At 29.7% G+C, this 15,854-nt stretch overlaps 1 protein-coding gene across 1 annotated transcript in view; it reads left to right on the plus strand.

The window, feature by feature from the left end:
- Positions 1 to 15,854, plus strand: part of LOC111630887 (cAMP-regulated phosphoprotein 21-like) — a 96,419-nt gene that overhangs the window by 53,027 nt on the left and 27,538 nt on the right. The window contains exon 4 of the mRNA XM_023375046.1: positions 12,821 to 12,914. Within this exon, the coding sequence (XP_023230814.1) occupies positions 12,821 to 12,914 (94 nt within the window). The remainder of the gene's footprint in view (positions 1 to 12,820; positions 12,915 to 15,854) is intronic.

Here is a 15,854-nt window from a genome sequence, read left to right on the forward strand (position 1 = left end):
GAGAATTTCTCATGTTAAAAAAACAACTGGGATCCCATTTGAGAAACTCTACCGATGATGTACAATTCAGATGGGGCTTGGCAACTGCCAACTGAACACATCGCTGACCAAATGCACTTGCCAATCAAATGCTTTCAGTTTTAATTTTGAAGCACTAACAGACACTAGATATGCCATTTAGAAAAATCCGTATAAAAAGTTTTAATTGGCATATATTTCAGCTTTTGTTATTCTGAGTAACATTTTGAATAAAATTAATTTGTTTCAATGCAGTTTTATCTTTATAAGCGTAAAATTAAATCATAAAACTGAATTAACTCTATGGGGAAAACCCCCATATTGACCTGGAAGTTTTGCAAGCACCTCACTGATAACAAGAAAGGCTTAAGTTTAAAATTTGAGCATTCTAGACCCAGTAGTTCTTTTCTACAAGCATCTGTAGTGCTGGATGATGAAGAAAATTCACCTTTTTTGGTGATTTTTGCACTTTTTAATTGTTTATATTTCGGCAACTGCTTTATAGAAAATCTTGAAATTTTGGACACTACAGTACTTGAAAATACAGTTTTCTTTCAAATGAGGTATTTGGAATTACTTCAGGTGTTTGGGTGTGGAGAAATTGACCCCCCAAAATCAGCAATTTGATTCCTGTATATATAGTCAATCAGTCACTTTTTTACTTGTGGGGAGTCATTACTGTGACTCCTGATTTGATTATTGTTATTTGTATTAGACATTTTAAGTTCTTTTTGTGCCTTTAGTCTCAACCTATGTCCGATAACATGCAATTGTATCAATTATTGCTATCAATCTTAACCAGTTTTAAAACATGAATTGCTTTTGATATCATTGATAAAATATCAAGGGTGACAAACTTACAATTAAAATTTAAAGGAATAGAAGAAATGCTTCAAAATAAAAATAGTTATCTTCATAATTTGTTCCTTTTAACACAATTTCAGCCTTGTTACAACACAAAAATTTGGTGACAAAGTGTTTGAGAATTAAATAGAAAAAAGTTATGTCTCATCAAATGGAACTTTGAATTGTGAAAATATAAATTTGTTGGTAGTTAGATTCTATTGATTGTGTTGAAACAATAAATGTAATCACAAAGACAGATCAGAAAAATTCCTGGGAAAAGGGGTTGATTCTTAGATGAAAAAATTCCCAGATGATTCCCAGCCCTGTAAAATTTTGATGACAGTTTGAAAATCCAATTGAAATGAGGTAATACAACTATCCACCAACAAGGGTTTGTGAGTTGTGTCTGAAGGGAGGATCTTTGAGAAATCAAATGAAGAAATAGCATGAGTGTGTTGCATCCAAGCTTCCAAAAGAGTCATGTCTGTCCTAGTTGCTCCCCATGAACTAACTCAGAGAGTTAAGTTCAAGTGAGCAAGATGAGTTCCATCCTTACTAATTAGATCAAGTCCTTTCATCATCCACTGAGTCATCTTTTGATGGGGAAAAACCTAATTTGAATCACCAGAGGAAAGTGGGTAAAAGTTACTTCTACTTCATGATTCCAATGTTCTTCCAATCTTACTAAATGTGCAACAACAATGCTGTTTTGAGACCACTGAAGGACTCTGATATTTATCAACTGCTAGTCTATCTTCAGAACTTCACACGCATTTTCTATCTCTCTCTTTCTTGATGTGTGAGAGAGATGTTAAGCACTGGGCAGGACAGGTGATGCAAGAAAAATACATATAATTCTTTGATGTTAAATGATTGTCAAATTATATTGGGCTGTATTACTACTACTATTATTATTGATTAAATACTAAGTAATTTGGCACTAATTAAATTACAGTATTTTTAATTATAACTATTAAAGTTAGCAAGAGATGGTGTCTAATGCTTGTCTCTAGTGCCAAATTACTTATCATCTAATTAATAATAATTGTAGTAATATAGCCTGATATAATTTGGCACTTGTTTGACTTTAATATATGACTATTGTTGGTTGGATGTTTAAATTCTTTGGTAAATAAAAATTGTAACTCAGAAAAATTTGAAGACTAGTCTCCTGCCTCCTTCCTCTTAACAGTCATACACTTACTGATGAAAGAATAGTTAAAACCCAAATACACGACTTGAGTTTGTCAGTTCTCCAGAGGAAAAAAAAATAACACCCTGACATTGTACAATTATTCTATCCAGTGAGGTACTCCAAAATATCAGTTATACAGCCAAAGATCACTTCTATTGTCTGATTTGTTGTTCCAGAGTTATGTGAAATGGATAAATTATGAAAATACCCTTATTTATTTTATAGTTTGTTTCTTCTGTTTCTGTGAATTTTAATTGTATTAATTGTTGTTCGCTTACAATACAATAGTTTTAATTGCTGACATTAAACTAGTTGTTAGAGGTAATAGTCAAACAATATTAAATGAATATCATGTTAATTATAATTTTTTTAATAATTATTTTAGCATAGTTGTTTTTGTTACTCAATAAAACTAATATTTACTCTATTTTTTAGTCTATGGTAATTTACTTATACACTTAATGTTATCAATTTGTAATTATTAGTATAGGTGAGTCCAAGAGTGATTATAATAAGTGGAGTCTACTGTAGATATGTATACATGTGACACTGTTGATGCATATCAATAAGTTAAATTTACTATATAACAATTATGACAGTTTTTGTATCAAAATTTATAATGTTATATAATTAGTTTATTTAATCAACTTTGACATCTATATGTAATATTTCATGTACTTTGTATTTATTTTTTATTATAATTAATAATTGAATTTAAATATCATTTTAATTTAAAGTGAATTAGAATTTGGAATATATTTGACAGCTAACTCTTATCACCAGAAGTTGAAAATGATAAACTTTCACAATAAATTTTGTAAATATATTTTGAGGATGGTATTTAAAATTTTTTAGAGATGTTAGTTAAAATATCAAATATTTTAATTAATCATGACAGATGAGTGGAATTTAATTTGTTTGTTAATAGATGATAAGATTTACGTATGAAATATGCTAATAGAGTTTTGTCATTTATATTGTAGCAAACATGTTAGTTTATGAGAAGCATTATAAAAGTTTTCTTTAGATGCTGAGAGAGAAAATATATTCCTAAAATTTGTTTAAAAAGTTCAGGATTTCTTTGGATTAGATTCTGTTATTATTATTATTGTTATTCATAGTATTCAAATTAATCAAAAATTGATCAATATATTTTAATGTAAATGATTTATTGAACATAATTTTCTAGATATCATTTATTGTAAAATCTATGATATAAATTAAATAAAGAGAAAATTTCGTTTAGGTAATAACTAAACTTGTCTATTCAAATGAAAGTATTTTAATAGTCTGACATTGCATGTTTAAATATATGAAAAAACCAGGATAAGAAATCTTTTATAGTGCTCCTGATATTTTAACACTATTGTAAAATTCTAGAAATTTTTTATGTATGGTTTTTTTCTTTTTTTGTATAGTCAACACGTTTGAAACTACTGGTAAGAAGTCAAGCAGTTCAAGATGATACTTCTCCTCCACCTGAATTGGACAATGTTGTTGCTAATAGTAATATGCTCTCTGTTAATAATAATCCATTATATCCACAGGTCAGTTGAACTTTCAGAGAATTCTGAATGTTATGGAGATGAAATTTTAAATTTTTATTTGTGCTGGCAAAGTTATTTTAATTCGGGTCCTTGTTGTGTGAAATTTTGTTGTAATCTATATTATTGGGAATGTTTGATATTTCTAAGGCTCGGATGTTTATAGTTAAAACTGCCATTTTATGTGCATATTTATGACACAAAACACACCAAAATATGCACTTAAATATTTTCTAAAATCTAGTTACATATCATTTATTAAATATTTATTTATGTAATAAGTATATTATTTTACATTATTTATAGTAGGAAAACCTAAACATTACAATATACAATGGAATGTTTTGACAAATTTTTTCAGTGAAGGACAATCTGTTTTATTTAAAAACATTTTTGTATGTTGAAAATGATCTATCTACATCACAAGGTGTAATTGTGGCCTACACAAGTGATGCTATTTCTCATAGATTTAAATCAAAAGTTTTATTGGATATTTCTTCATCCAAAATTGCATCACAAATTCTCGCTAACCTGTCAAAACAGTCCAGCATTTGTCAAAGCTAACATCATCTAATGTTTTCGACCTACTCCAAAGGTGTTTATCAGGAATATAGAATATTAGAATGTTTTAATTTTTGTTTTGAATCGAATGAATGTGTTAATTTTTGCTGTCATGTGTATTACAGAATTCCTTGATGTGATGTCAAAGCATGTTTGCCATGTTTTCAAGATTGTTTTTTCTTCTTTGTTATTAATGCAACTCCCTTCCTTGTATACCTTGAAAATTTCAAGTGCTTCCATTTCTCTGATATGCTCCCCATGTACGGATGTGTTTAACATGGAGACTTGTTGAAATAGCAGGATGATCCCTTCTTTTGATGCATATATTGAGAGGGCTATGGTGATTTGTCCTTGCTGGATGTTAAATTTGTGCTTCTTAACCTAATCTCTGGTATTCCCGACATATCTTGGATTGCAATCTAATGACCTTGACCTGTGGACCCGAGATACTCATTCAGCATCAAAACATTTTTTAAACTAGATGTAGCTAGTCATTATAATTTTTATATTATTATTAGCTTCTGAAATATAATTTGTTTTTTGTTTTTACATTTATTAATATATGTATTTTGTTTGTGCAAAATTAAAAAAATTTTGGATGATACAATTATTTTTTCAAAAACGTATAATTTTTGTTATGCTTAACATTAACAAAAATTCGACATGGCGCGACATGCAACAGAGAAAAATCAAAGTGGGATAGGTTAAGATGCTTGGATAACGATTGGTGGAACTCGTGTATATCGGATCTCTTTCTGGACCTGTTCCCTTTGGGACATAGGTCCAGGGGGCTCTTTCCTTATTTAATGGGTCCTTTGCATTATTAAGTAAATTGAAAATGGTCAAACTTCTTTTGTATGCGATGCTGTATCCCTTGAGACTGGCTATCTGGTTATATATAAGAGTTAAAATACAGTTATACTGTACTATTAAATGATCTTTTCCTCTTTCACTTTTGTTTGGGTTGTATTACCTTGTTTGTGATCCATAGCCACAAACTTATTATTAATATTGTCAATGATACTCTTAAGAAACTCATGCTGTGTAACTATGCTCTTAATACAGTATATCTCATGTTGCATATCTATTCCGTTGGTGTAATGGGTATGTGCTCTCTTGACAAGTGCCATGAATGCTGCAATTTTATATTGGTACAAGTCATGGAAGTTGGCTGGAATGTAAATTGGCTTGAATTCAGGTTTGTGATAGATATTAGTTTGAATGTTACCTCCTTCCAAGTGTATGCATAGATCTAGGAAAAGTATCTCCTTTTCACTTGTCTGGTCAAGTTGTAACATGAGCCCATAAGGATTATCATTCATGCGTTGTACAAACTCCTCTACCTGTGATTCATTCTTCCATATAATGAGTATATCATCAGTGTATCTTTTTTATAGTGTGACGTTTGGACGAAAAGAAGGAATGACATCCTATTCAATTTGGTTTATAATGAATTCACATAGGTCCCTTTAGATTGGGCTCCCCATGGGCTACCTCTGTAAATGTTAGAACAAAACTGGAAGAAAGATGAATAGCATATGAGGTGATCAAGGATGAGCACTTGGGCATGGGAGCACATTTGTCCAGTATATTTATTAAAAAATTTCTCAGAGCACAAAAGCATGATTGTAATTTTATGGATGGGTATAACAATTTAAAATCCATAATTTTTAGGTATCTCCCATTAGAAGTATGTCCCAGAAGTTTTACGGACACATCAGAGTTGGCAATGTTAAAGCAGTATCCTTCTAAGTGTGGGGATATTAAGTTATGGAGTTTCCTCTCTAAGATACAAATGGGCAATCTTATCAACCACCAGTCTCGGTTTTTGATCTGTCTTGGCTCTTGGCAAAGCTGAAGAGCTTAGGGATATTGCCTACTTCTATCTTAAACCCCAGGGTTACTGGCATACTGGTTAAACTGCAAATAAAAAATAAATTAATCAGATCTAACAAAACTAGTTGTTAAATAAATGTTAAAGAAAACATTCTTCTGAGTACAATAAAATAATAAAAATGTAATTTGACTGACTTCAGGAAGAGTTTGTTTATAAGGCAATAAAATAATTAGCGAATTATTGACATTAGTTGTAATAGTACAGTAGATAGTCAGTGCCAGTTGCACTGACAATCCACCCTGACCTTAAAGATAACCCTTTCCTCTTAAATTTCACACAGAGGGGATGTTAACCAGTGTAAGTTGAGATAATTTACAGAAAAATATGTTTATTTTTGCATTTTTGGATCAAACTACAATAAATCAAACATAAAAAAAGCACTTCCAGCATTCCATGAGTATTTTACATTATTAGAAAGACAAAATGAAGACATTAAACATGTAATTGTAATTTTTGATTAATGGGCTGACAGTTTTAGTTTTAAAATAAAACTTGTTTATTATTTTTTTTCACACACTTTCTAGAGTGGGATGTATAGCCTCATTTAAACTGGAGTGTCGGTATTCCTCTGGGATAACCAACTTGCTGGTTTTTATCATATAGAAATATCTGATTTCATAGTCTCCCCAGATAGACAGACATGTTGGACAATCTGTGAAAATATGGTAATATATTCCATTTAGCTATAAAATTTATTGTATAATATTTATTCATTTCACAATGGTTGAATGATTGGATATTTCTATGAACATAGTATGGGGCAAATATGTATTTTTGACAAGAATATGTCTCGTCTCTAAAATCGCACTGCTGTCAATGGCTGCACACCTTAGAGGTATGAAGGAGTACATGTCAGGAGTTGCAATTTGGCACAGAGTATTTGGTGTACACATAAAATAAACCAGACTTGTAGGTAGTCAGGAGGACCGAGAACTGGGTCAAAAGAAAATACAAAATGCTAAGACTGTCTCTACAAACAGGCACAAGTGCAGATTTGTGCATGCGTTGCTCGCACTCTCTTAGACATAGTTTCGTCCCACTAACACTAACAAGTAAAATGGCAAAGTCATTTTACTTGTTAGTGTTAGTGGGACGAAAGCACTAACACTAATTAGACACAGAAGCAGCACTAACAAGTAAAATGGCAAAGCCATTTTACTTGTTAGTGTTGCTTCTGTGCCTTCAAAGGCACTATCAAGCATGCCAATTATTACATTAACAATGTTCCTACAAGTGGTTTCTTCAATGGATAACCACAAATTTGTTTCTTCAGTGTTCATTCTGATTGTATTGGTGGGTTCATTATATGATTCACTGACATAGTTCTTTCAAAGAGTTGATTTGTCTGGTACTTTTTCATTTGTATATTTCTCAAGGAAATTCTTAAACATGTTATTGATGAGTTTGTTTAATGAAATGTCTGCAGCATTCATTGCTTTTGCATAAGTTCAAGAATATGTGTCGTTAGATAGTCAGGGTAAGTTCAAGAATATGTGTCGTCAGATAGTCAGAGTAAGTCACAAAACTGTGACTTACCCTGACTATCTGATTTGCTTAAATGTTAAAACAGACATTGTTTTTGTCTTCCATTAGACTATACAAGGGCAGCTTTATGCAATATGTTGAAGCACTTGTGTCCTCCTTTCACATACAATAACTTTGTTGCATGGTTATCAGGTTAAACAGCAGCATCAGATGAAAAATTGTCTTCTCTTCCAAACTCTTCAACACACACAACACACACACTGCATTATTTAGAACTATAAGATTATTTTTCTTCTATGCATGTGTTTGAACTTCTGAAAACTGTAGTCAATTAAATCAGGAATAATGTTTGAAATCAATTCAATATGAACATGTCACTCTCAATTCAATTTGAAGGAAGTAACTTCTAAAAAATTTGTGAAGAAAGATAGAGCATGGACTGAGTAATGGAGCAATGCAATAGTTAGTCTAGAAAATTCTTGAAAGCAAGAAAATATGCCTTAATATGCAGAAAATTTAAAGCATGCTTTTACATATGAAATATGCATTTATAGAAGTATTGAAACTCCCAAATTTTAGATTATAGAACCTTCAGATTTTCATTTTTATACTTATTTTAAGGAATATTGTCCAAAACTCAAATATGTATTTGCATAAAATCTGAGTCATAGATATTAATTTGTAATTATTAAATGATTTAGAATTACAAATTTAAATATTTAGTACGTAATTAAAAATTTTATCTAAACTTGCATATGCATGCACAAAACAAATACATATAATCTCAAACAACAATCATACAATCATAACAAAAAGTTTATGGAATGAAGTATTTTCAGAAAATTTCTGAACAATAAATACTATAATTTATTTTCATTATGAATATGATATTACAATAAGTTAAACTATTTTTAAAATATACAAAATTTAAATAAATTTAGCAAAATAGACAATACATAGGTTGCTTCTGCATAGTGTCATTGGTTGTGGCTGTGGCTACACCATCACAATCAATTGAACAACTGCTGTTGCAGCATGCTCATGAATGCAAATGAATAAATTCTATATTATCTTGATTTCTTTTTCCATACTGTTCTGATTGTGTGATGATGATAACATCCTCTATTGGTGTACATTTGAACTAAAAATTTTTATGCCAAAAAATCTGCCTACATGACAAGCTTTTTGGTGAAACTCCACTGTAATATGCTGATTTGATGCTTTTTAAGTCTTCAAACTTTTGACATCCTGTATATAAGAACAATGCAGATTCATTCACTTTCGTAGAAATGGCTATGCTTTAAATTAAATTAGACAGTTAAATGAATCATAAATGGCATAAATTAATTTTAGAATGACTTTTGCTTTTGATTTAATTTATGTTAAATTTTGAAGAAATTGTTAGTAATGTTTTAAATTTGAATTGTGGCAACTGGATGGCTAAGGAAGCTAACGTGCATTCTTGATGCTCTGAAATATCCAGGTTTGAATCCAAGTCAGATCCATAGAAATCTTCATGAATCTCTGTCTTTTTCCATTGTCATTTGGCAAAACTTATGTAGGTATGTTTAAAAACTTGTAGTGCTTCCAGGAGGTCAACAAAATTATTTTCTAGTTCTGTTCTGTTATATTATAGTTATGCACAATGAAATAACTTGTCACTCATAACTTGAATGAATTATTAATATCATTTATTTCCTTTACTTTCAATTATTTATTTATGGTTTTTCATTAGAAGAAAAAATAAATAAACCAAAAGAAAAGTAACTTGTATTGTATTCTTTGATTTTATTATTTGTGATGAATCAATCAATAAGGTTTAAATTAGCTACAGTTTGGAATGTTCAAAAAATATATAGTGAGATTTTTAGTTAATATAGATATAAAAAGTGTCCATATTAAGACTGCATAGTGTATATGTTACCGCTAAAGCTCGGAATCCGTTAATGTGTACATTACCTAGCTAATCTCCAGATTAACTAGGGTGATCCGTTAAAGCTGCAAAAATTATTCCATTTCTCAAATTACCTAGGTAATGTTCAGATTATCTAGGTAATCTGCAAATTACCTACTAGGCACTCGGTAAAGTGAAAATAAGATTTTTGCTGGAACAACAGCAACGTTTCTGTACGCTTAAATTAACATAATGTTATTTATTTAATTTTCAATATCTAAAGAATCAAGTTAATACAATCAACAAATTAGTTGATTGAATCAATCATCAATCAATTAAAAAAACTTTAATACAAAAATCAAACGGTTTAAAATATTACTACAATTAGGGAAATGAATTTGCAAAACATATGATAAAATTGTACTTACTTATTAGTGCAATCTAAAGATTGGTGACACTTTGAATTACGTAGCAATTGGTTTTTGCGACAAGCACGCCTATTTGTGGTACATTTAGATTTGCAGTCACATTTTCTGAAACCCTGCCCAGTACCAAGGGATTGTTTTATTGCTGTTTGACGTAAAGATATTTCTACAGCAGGGACATCCATCTTCTTTCGTTAAAAATCTCTCTTTGCAAACACTGAATTCAGATTTTGCATACAATTGTTTTAAAATACCTGTTTTAGTATCAAGTTTATAAAAGCCATCCTCTGTTTTACTAAGAACCACAGCTAAAATTGAACGTGCATCAGTTTTTGCTCTGTCTTCTTCGGGTACTTTAATTCTCACAGCGAAACCTTCATCGACGTTTGGGTGCTTTGCATTAGAAACTGCTAACATTTTCTTTGCTTGCTTTTCTAAACATTTCTTGGCTTCATCACGCTGTATTTTCTGATCCATATTCTTTTTACAGATGATGCACAATACATTCTTACCATACCCTTCCTCTTTAGGATCTACTTCACCACAAACTGCGTGAACAAACATATTACACGATTTACACTTGTGAGCACTTGATGCTGCTTTTGAGCAAACAATACAGACTATGTCTTGTATAGTGCTCTTTACAGGCTCCGTACGAAACTGTGATGGCGATTCTGCTGAAGTTGAGAGTAACTCAGTGATGACTTCTTCAACTTGCAGAGGCGATTCCTTGGAGGTGCAGGGTAACTGAATATTCTTCGTGACTGCATCATCAATCAACGGTATAGAAGGCAGTTTAAGATTACTATCGGTAAATTCTTGTATTTCTATAGGTGATTCTGTAGAAGCGGGGGATAACGGAATGTCCTCTTGAGTAAGATTTGACTGTGATCTCATAATCACAGTCTCTTGTGAATCTTCTAATTTTTCAAGGTCTTCTTCAGTTTTTATCGAATGTCAAACAATTCTCCGGCATGGACAAACTTTTTCAAACCTTTCTCGCGCATCTGACAACGGCTCAATGAGTTTTTCACAGCCTCGTACAGTCAACACATCACACCTTTGAATTATTTGATAATCTCGAGATGATTCTTTCTTCTTGGAAACTTTTATTTGCTTTACATCTTCAATTATGGAATCATACTTTGGTTTGTTATTAAAACACTACGTATTATATTTTAAATCTTCGCTAAAGAGGTTTGCGAAGAATCTTTTCTTGATTTTACTCACCAATTCGGTGCTTGCTTGCATTCTAGGATTTAAATTTATCTACGTAAAAAGAAGGAGTGGGGGAAAGGAAGTGAAAGAAACAAACTTTTGAACTTTAACGATACGGAAGCCGTTAATGTGCAGATTACCTAGATACTCTGCAAATTACCTAGGTAATTTGAGAAATTGAACAATTTTCGCAGCTTTAATGGATCACCCTAGTTAATCTGCAGATTAGCTAGGTAATGTACACATTAACGGATTTTGAGCTTTAGCGGTAACATATAGATACTTTATATAGCATCTTAATTTATTTCAACAATATTAAACCTTTATATTCTTTTTTATTTGATAGAAGTATTTTGCTTGTTATTTTTGTTTGTATTAATAAATGAATTCACAGATTTGCCTAAGGTCTGCCATAGAAAATTTTAAAATATTTGATAAAATTTTTCAAATTTTTTTTAAATTTGAAAATTTTATCAAATATTGAATTTTTTTTTAATTTTAAGAAAATTTTATCAAAAAAATAATAAATTTTTTTTTGTTGGTTTTTGCTATAAGATGCTTGTAAAAGGCCAACCTGGCCACAGTGTCTTTTTGAGAAATGAAATAAAATAAAATAAATATTGTTAAGAAGATACAAATTTTATTATGTAAAGCAAGAACTTGAGATGAGCAATAACTGATTTATTTTAAAATTAATATGAATATGCATTCTTGCATATTCATATTAATTTTTTAAGTTACATTTTTTTAAATAAAAAGTTATTTTTTCATATTAATCTGATATCCATTCCTCATACTGTTCTGTCTAAGATGTTAAAAAATGATTATAAGAGAATAAAATTTATTAATTTTGGTGATATTTTAGTGGAATTTTTGTTTTATATGTTCATAGATTTATTGACAATATTACTTAATTACATAATAAAACTCAAAGAAAAATATCAGTAAATACATTTGCTTTTGTTATTTAGAGATTCTTCAGATTATATTTTAAGTTTCAAAGAACAAAAATGAAAAGCACTTATTGTTCTGGAATTATATGATTTTTTCCAGTAATATTGTCAATAAATTTGTGATATTATACTAAACTTTGATATCAAAGAATGCTTATATCTTTATATTAAAACTATCATTTTACTTAGAAAAAGTTTTTCTGAGTATCTAAAATGTTTTAATGTTTTAAAAAATATATTACTTAAATTTTGTAGTTACAAAGAAATGATGATTAACTGAAAGGTTATTTATATATTACAAAAAAAGACACATAAGGCCTTCCCAAATAATAAAACAAACATCATTATAAAATTAAAGTGCACATTAAATAAATTTTTACACTATTTTATATTTAGTTTTTTAAAATCAGTCTTAATATTTCTGAATAGATGTTGTATTAAAATCATTGATAGTTTAATTTGAAAAAGAAAAATGAAATATTTAAATAAATGACATTTTATTGCATAAATTAGCTATTTAAAACAATTAGATAATTAAAATATCATATTTGAACAGAAAAATATCAAACATAAATTTGGAAAAAACTTTAATGGGTTTTTAAAATAGCTGAAAAATTTTTGTGCAATAAAAAATCATTTGTTTTAAAGATTTTTTTTTTTGTTTGAATTGTGCCAATAGAAGAACTTTTAGTGTTTTGAAAATTAGTGATATTAAACTGTTAACACAGTTAGAATTCTTTTATTTTTTAATTTTAATCATTTATTGAATTTATTAAATTTGCAGACTCATTCTCGAAGTTCTTCCAAACATAGTCACTTGGGAAAACAAAACAGTTCACAAAGCAGCCTGGATGGTTCTTCTCCAAGCTTATCACGAGGTATTAGTGATGATAATTTTAATTATTTGCAATGTATGCTTGATAAATTACTCATATGACTATTACAAAACAAAACAGATATTTCTGGAAATGTTATGTTCAGTTAATTGNAGATAATTAAAATATCATATTTGAACAGAAAAATATCAAACATAAATTTGGAAAAAACTTTAATGGGTTTTTAAAATAGCTGAAAAATTTTTGTGCAATAAAAAATCATTTGTTTTAAAGATTTTTTTTTTGGTTTGAATTGTGCCAATAGAAGAACTTTTAGTGTTTTGAAAATTAGTGATATTAAACTGTTAACACAGTTAGAATTCTTATATTTGTTAATTTTAATCATTTATTGAATTTATTAAATTTGCAGACTCATTCTCGAAGTTCTTCCAAACATAGTCACTTGGGAAAACAAAACAGTTCACAAAGCAGCCTGGATGGTTCTTCTCCAAGCTTATCACGAGGTATTAGTGATGATAATTTTAATTATTTGCAATGTATGCTTGATAAATTACTCATATGACTATTACAAAACAAAACAGATATTTCTGGAAATGTTATCTTCAGTTAATTGATTGGAAGTAAATTATGCCTATTTTTTACATTCATTTACTAAATTGAGAGAATGTTGCTAAGTTTTATTATTATTAAACTAATATAATAAATAGGCTATACAATTATGACATAAACGCAATTAAACTTTTATGTTGTTAATAATATATTAATTTATATTAGTGATATATGAATATGTACAATTATTTCTGTTTTTAATGTTTGTAATGACTTTGTGTGGTGTTTTTAAATCAGCAAACATGCATAATTTAAGATAAAAATAGCACAATTAAATATCATAAATAAGAAATTAAAACATGAAAACAATAAATAAAATACATAAATACTGTATAATAAAATGAAAATTGCATTTACTATACCTTATTGAGTAAGGTATAGTAAATGCAATTTTCATTTTTGCTGGTTTTTATCATATAGAAATATCTGATTTCATAGTCTCCCCAGATAGACAGACATGTTGGACAATCCGTGAAAATATGGTAGAGTCTCGAAAACTCGGCCTAATGTGGACCGAAGGGTGGCTGAGTTTGTGAAAATGCCGGGTTATCGGGAATGGGGTTAAAAAAAATAAGTATGAGTGTTTCCTCAGAAAATACTGTACTGTACTTGTATGTATTGTTTACTTGAGAATACAATAGAGAATAAATTGCCCAAATACCCTTAAACAAAGAAAAAGTATGTCCTTTATGAAGGCATAGAGCCTTTACTACATGAAAATGAAAATTAATGAATACACTGTGTACAGTAATTTACCTGATAAGACAGACCTCAGAAAAATACTTGATGAGGCATAAAGCTGTCTATAATGAAAATTAATTAACTAAGGATTTTTTTGTCCTGCCAGGGTGTGGCTGAGTTATCTGGACTGCCGGGTTATCGAGTGCCGAGTTTTCGAGACTCTACTGTAATATACTCCATTTAGCTATAAAATTTATTGTATAATATTTATTCATTTCATAATGGTTGAATGATTGGTTATTTCTATGAACATAGTATGGGGCAAATATGTATTTTTGACGAGAATATGTCTCGTCTTTAAAATCGCACTGCTGTCAATGGCTGCACACCTTAGAGGTATGAAGGAGTACGTCTTGGTGATTTCGTTTGCTGAATATGGCTGACCAAGCATAGCCATCTGCAGATGGCAAGAAGTAATGCTGCAATCTTTAATAAGAAAGTATATAAGAATCTGTTTTGAAATGGCTTTTTTCACCGTTCTGAAGCTATATAATTTTACAGTTGTGGATTAATAACAGGATAAACTACTTTTATGTAATAGTGTTTAATTTTTAATTTTAATAATTCAGCAATTATAAAAAGATGAAATTGTTAATTAGAATAAAAAATAATTAAAAATTTGTTTGCAAAATTTGCAAAATTTCCTACCTCTAGATAAATTAATTAGTTTCTAATAATTTACATAGCCATACAATAGCCTGATAATCTGGCAGATTGTTTGGTAAAATTGAGTCTTATTACTTCACAGGATTTTCTACAGCTACAATACACCACTTTTATTCAATTGGGCTTCCCTATTTGTGGACAGCAACTGCTAGTTATGACTGATCTTATATGGATAACAATGCACCAACTTTCTCAGTGTGCCATAGCATATACCCAACTGCTATGATGCTGCATGTGCACCAATTAAAAAACCAGTTGTTATGAAATGGCTGGGCTGAGATGTTAAATAGTGTGGATTATTGGTTAACACTAGAATTATGGATGAGGTCAATTTGACTCTGCTCACACATTGTTTTTATAGTAGTTCATTTGCTATGTTCATGTCATATCTGATTGGCTTAAAATTTTATGAATTTTTATGATTTAGTGCCATTACTAATTAGTAAAAATTAATCAAATAACTTTAAATAAATCCAAGAAAATTGATTATATACAAATAATTATGGTCAAGAGTCAATTTGACCTCATACATTATACAGTAGAGCGTTGTTTATTCGAAAGTCGGTTATTCGAAACGTCAGTTATCCAAAATAATTCCAGTCCGCAAATTTCAATTTTCGCTAGTGCTGTGGCGCTGCAATCTTTGGCTATATCTTGGGCTACTCCAATATTTTTTTGTTGATGTGTGTGTTTTAGCTGGCAGCACTGGCACTTTTGTGTGGTGTTTTTCTGAGGACTGTTTGTCATGCTGAATCGAACATTTTTGATAGTAGATTAACTTCTAAAGTATAATTTTTTTTTGTTTTTATATTTTTCAATATATTTATTTTGTTTGTAAAAAAAGTAAAGAAATAATTTTTAACGATACAATAGCCACGATTATTATTTTAAAAAGTTTACTTTAGGCTTAACATCGATGAAAATTCAATGCAAAGCAACATGCAATGCAGAAAAATTTTAACATGG

Source organism: Centruroides sculpturatus, unplaced genomic scaffold (assembly GCF_000671375.1).
Source record: "Centruroides sculpturatus isolate CEXI.00-Female unplaced genomic scaffold, Cexi_2.0 scaffold347, whole genome shotgun sequence".
In the NCBI taxonomy this organism is placed as follows: domain Eukaryota; kingdom Metazoa; phylum Arthropoda; class Arachnida; order Scorpiones; family Buthidae; genus Centruroides; species Centruroides sculpturatus.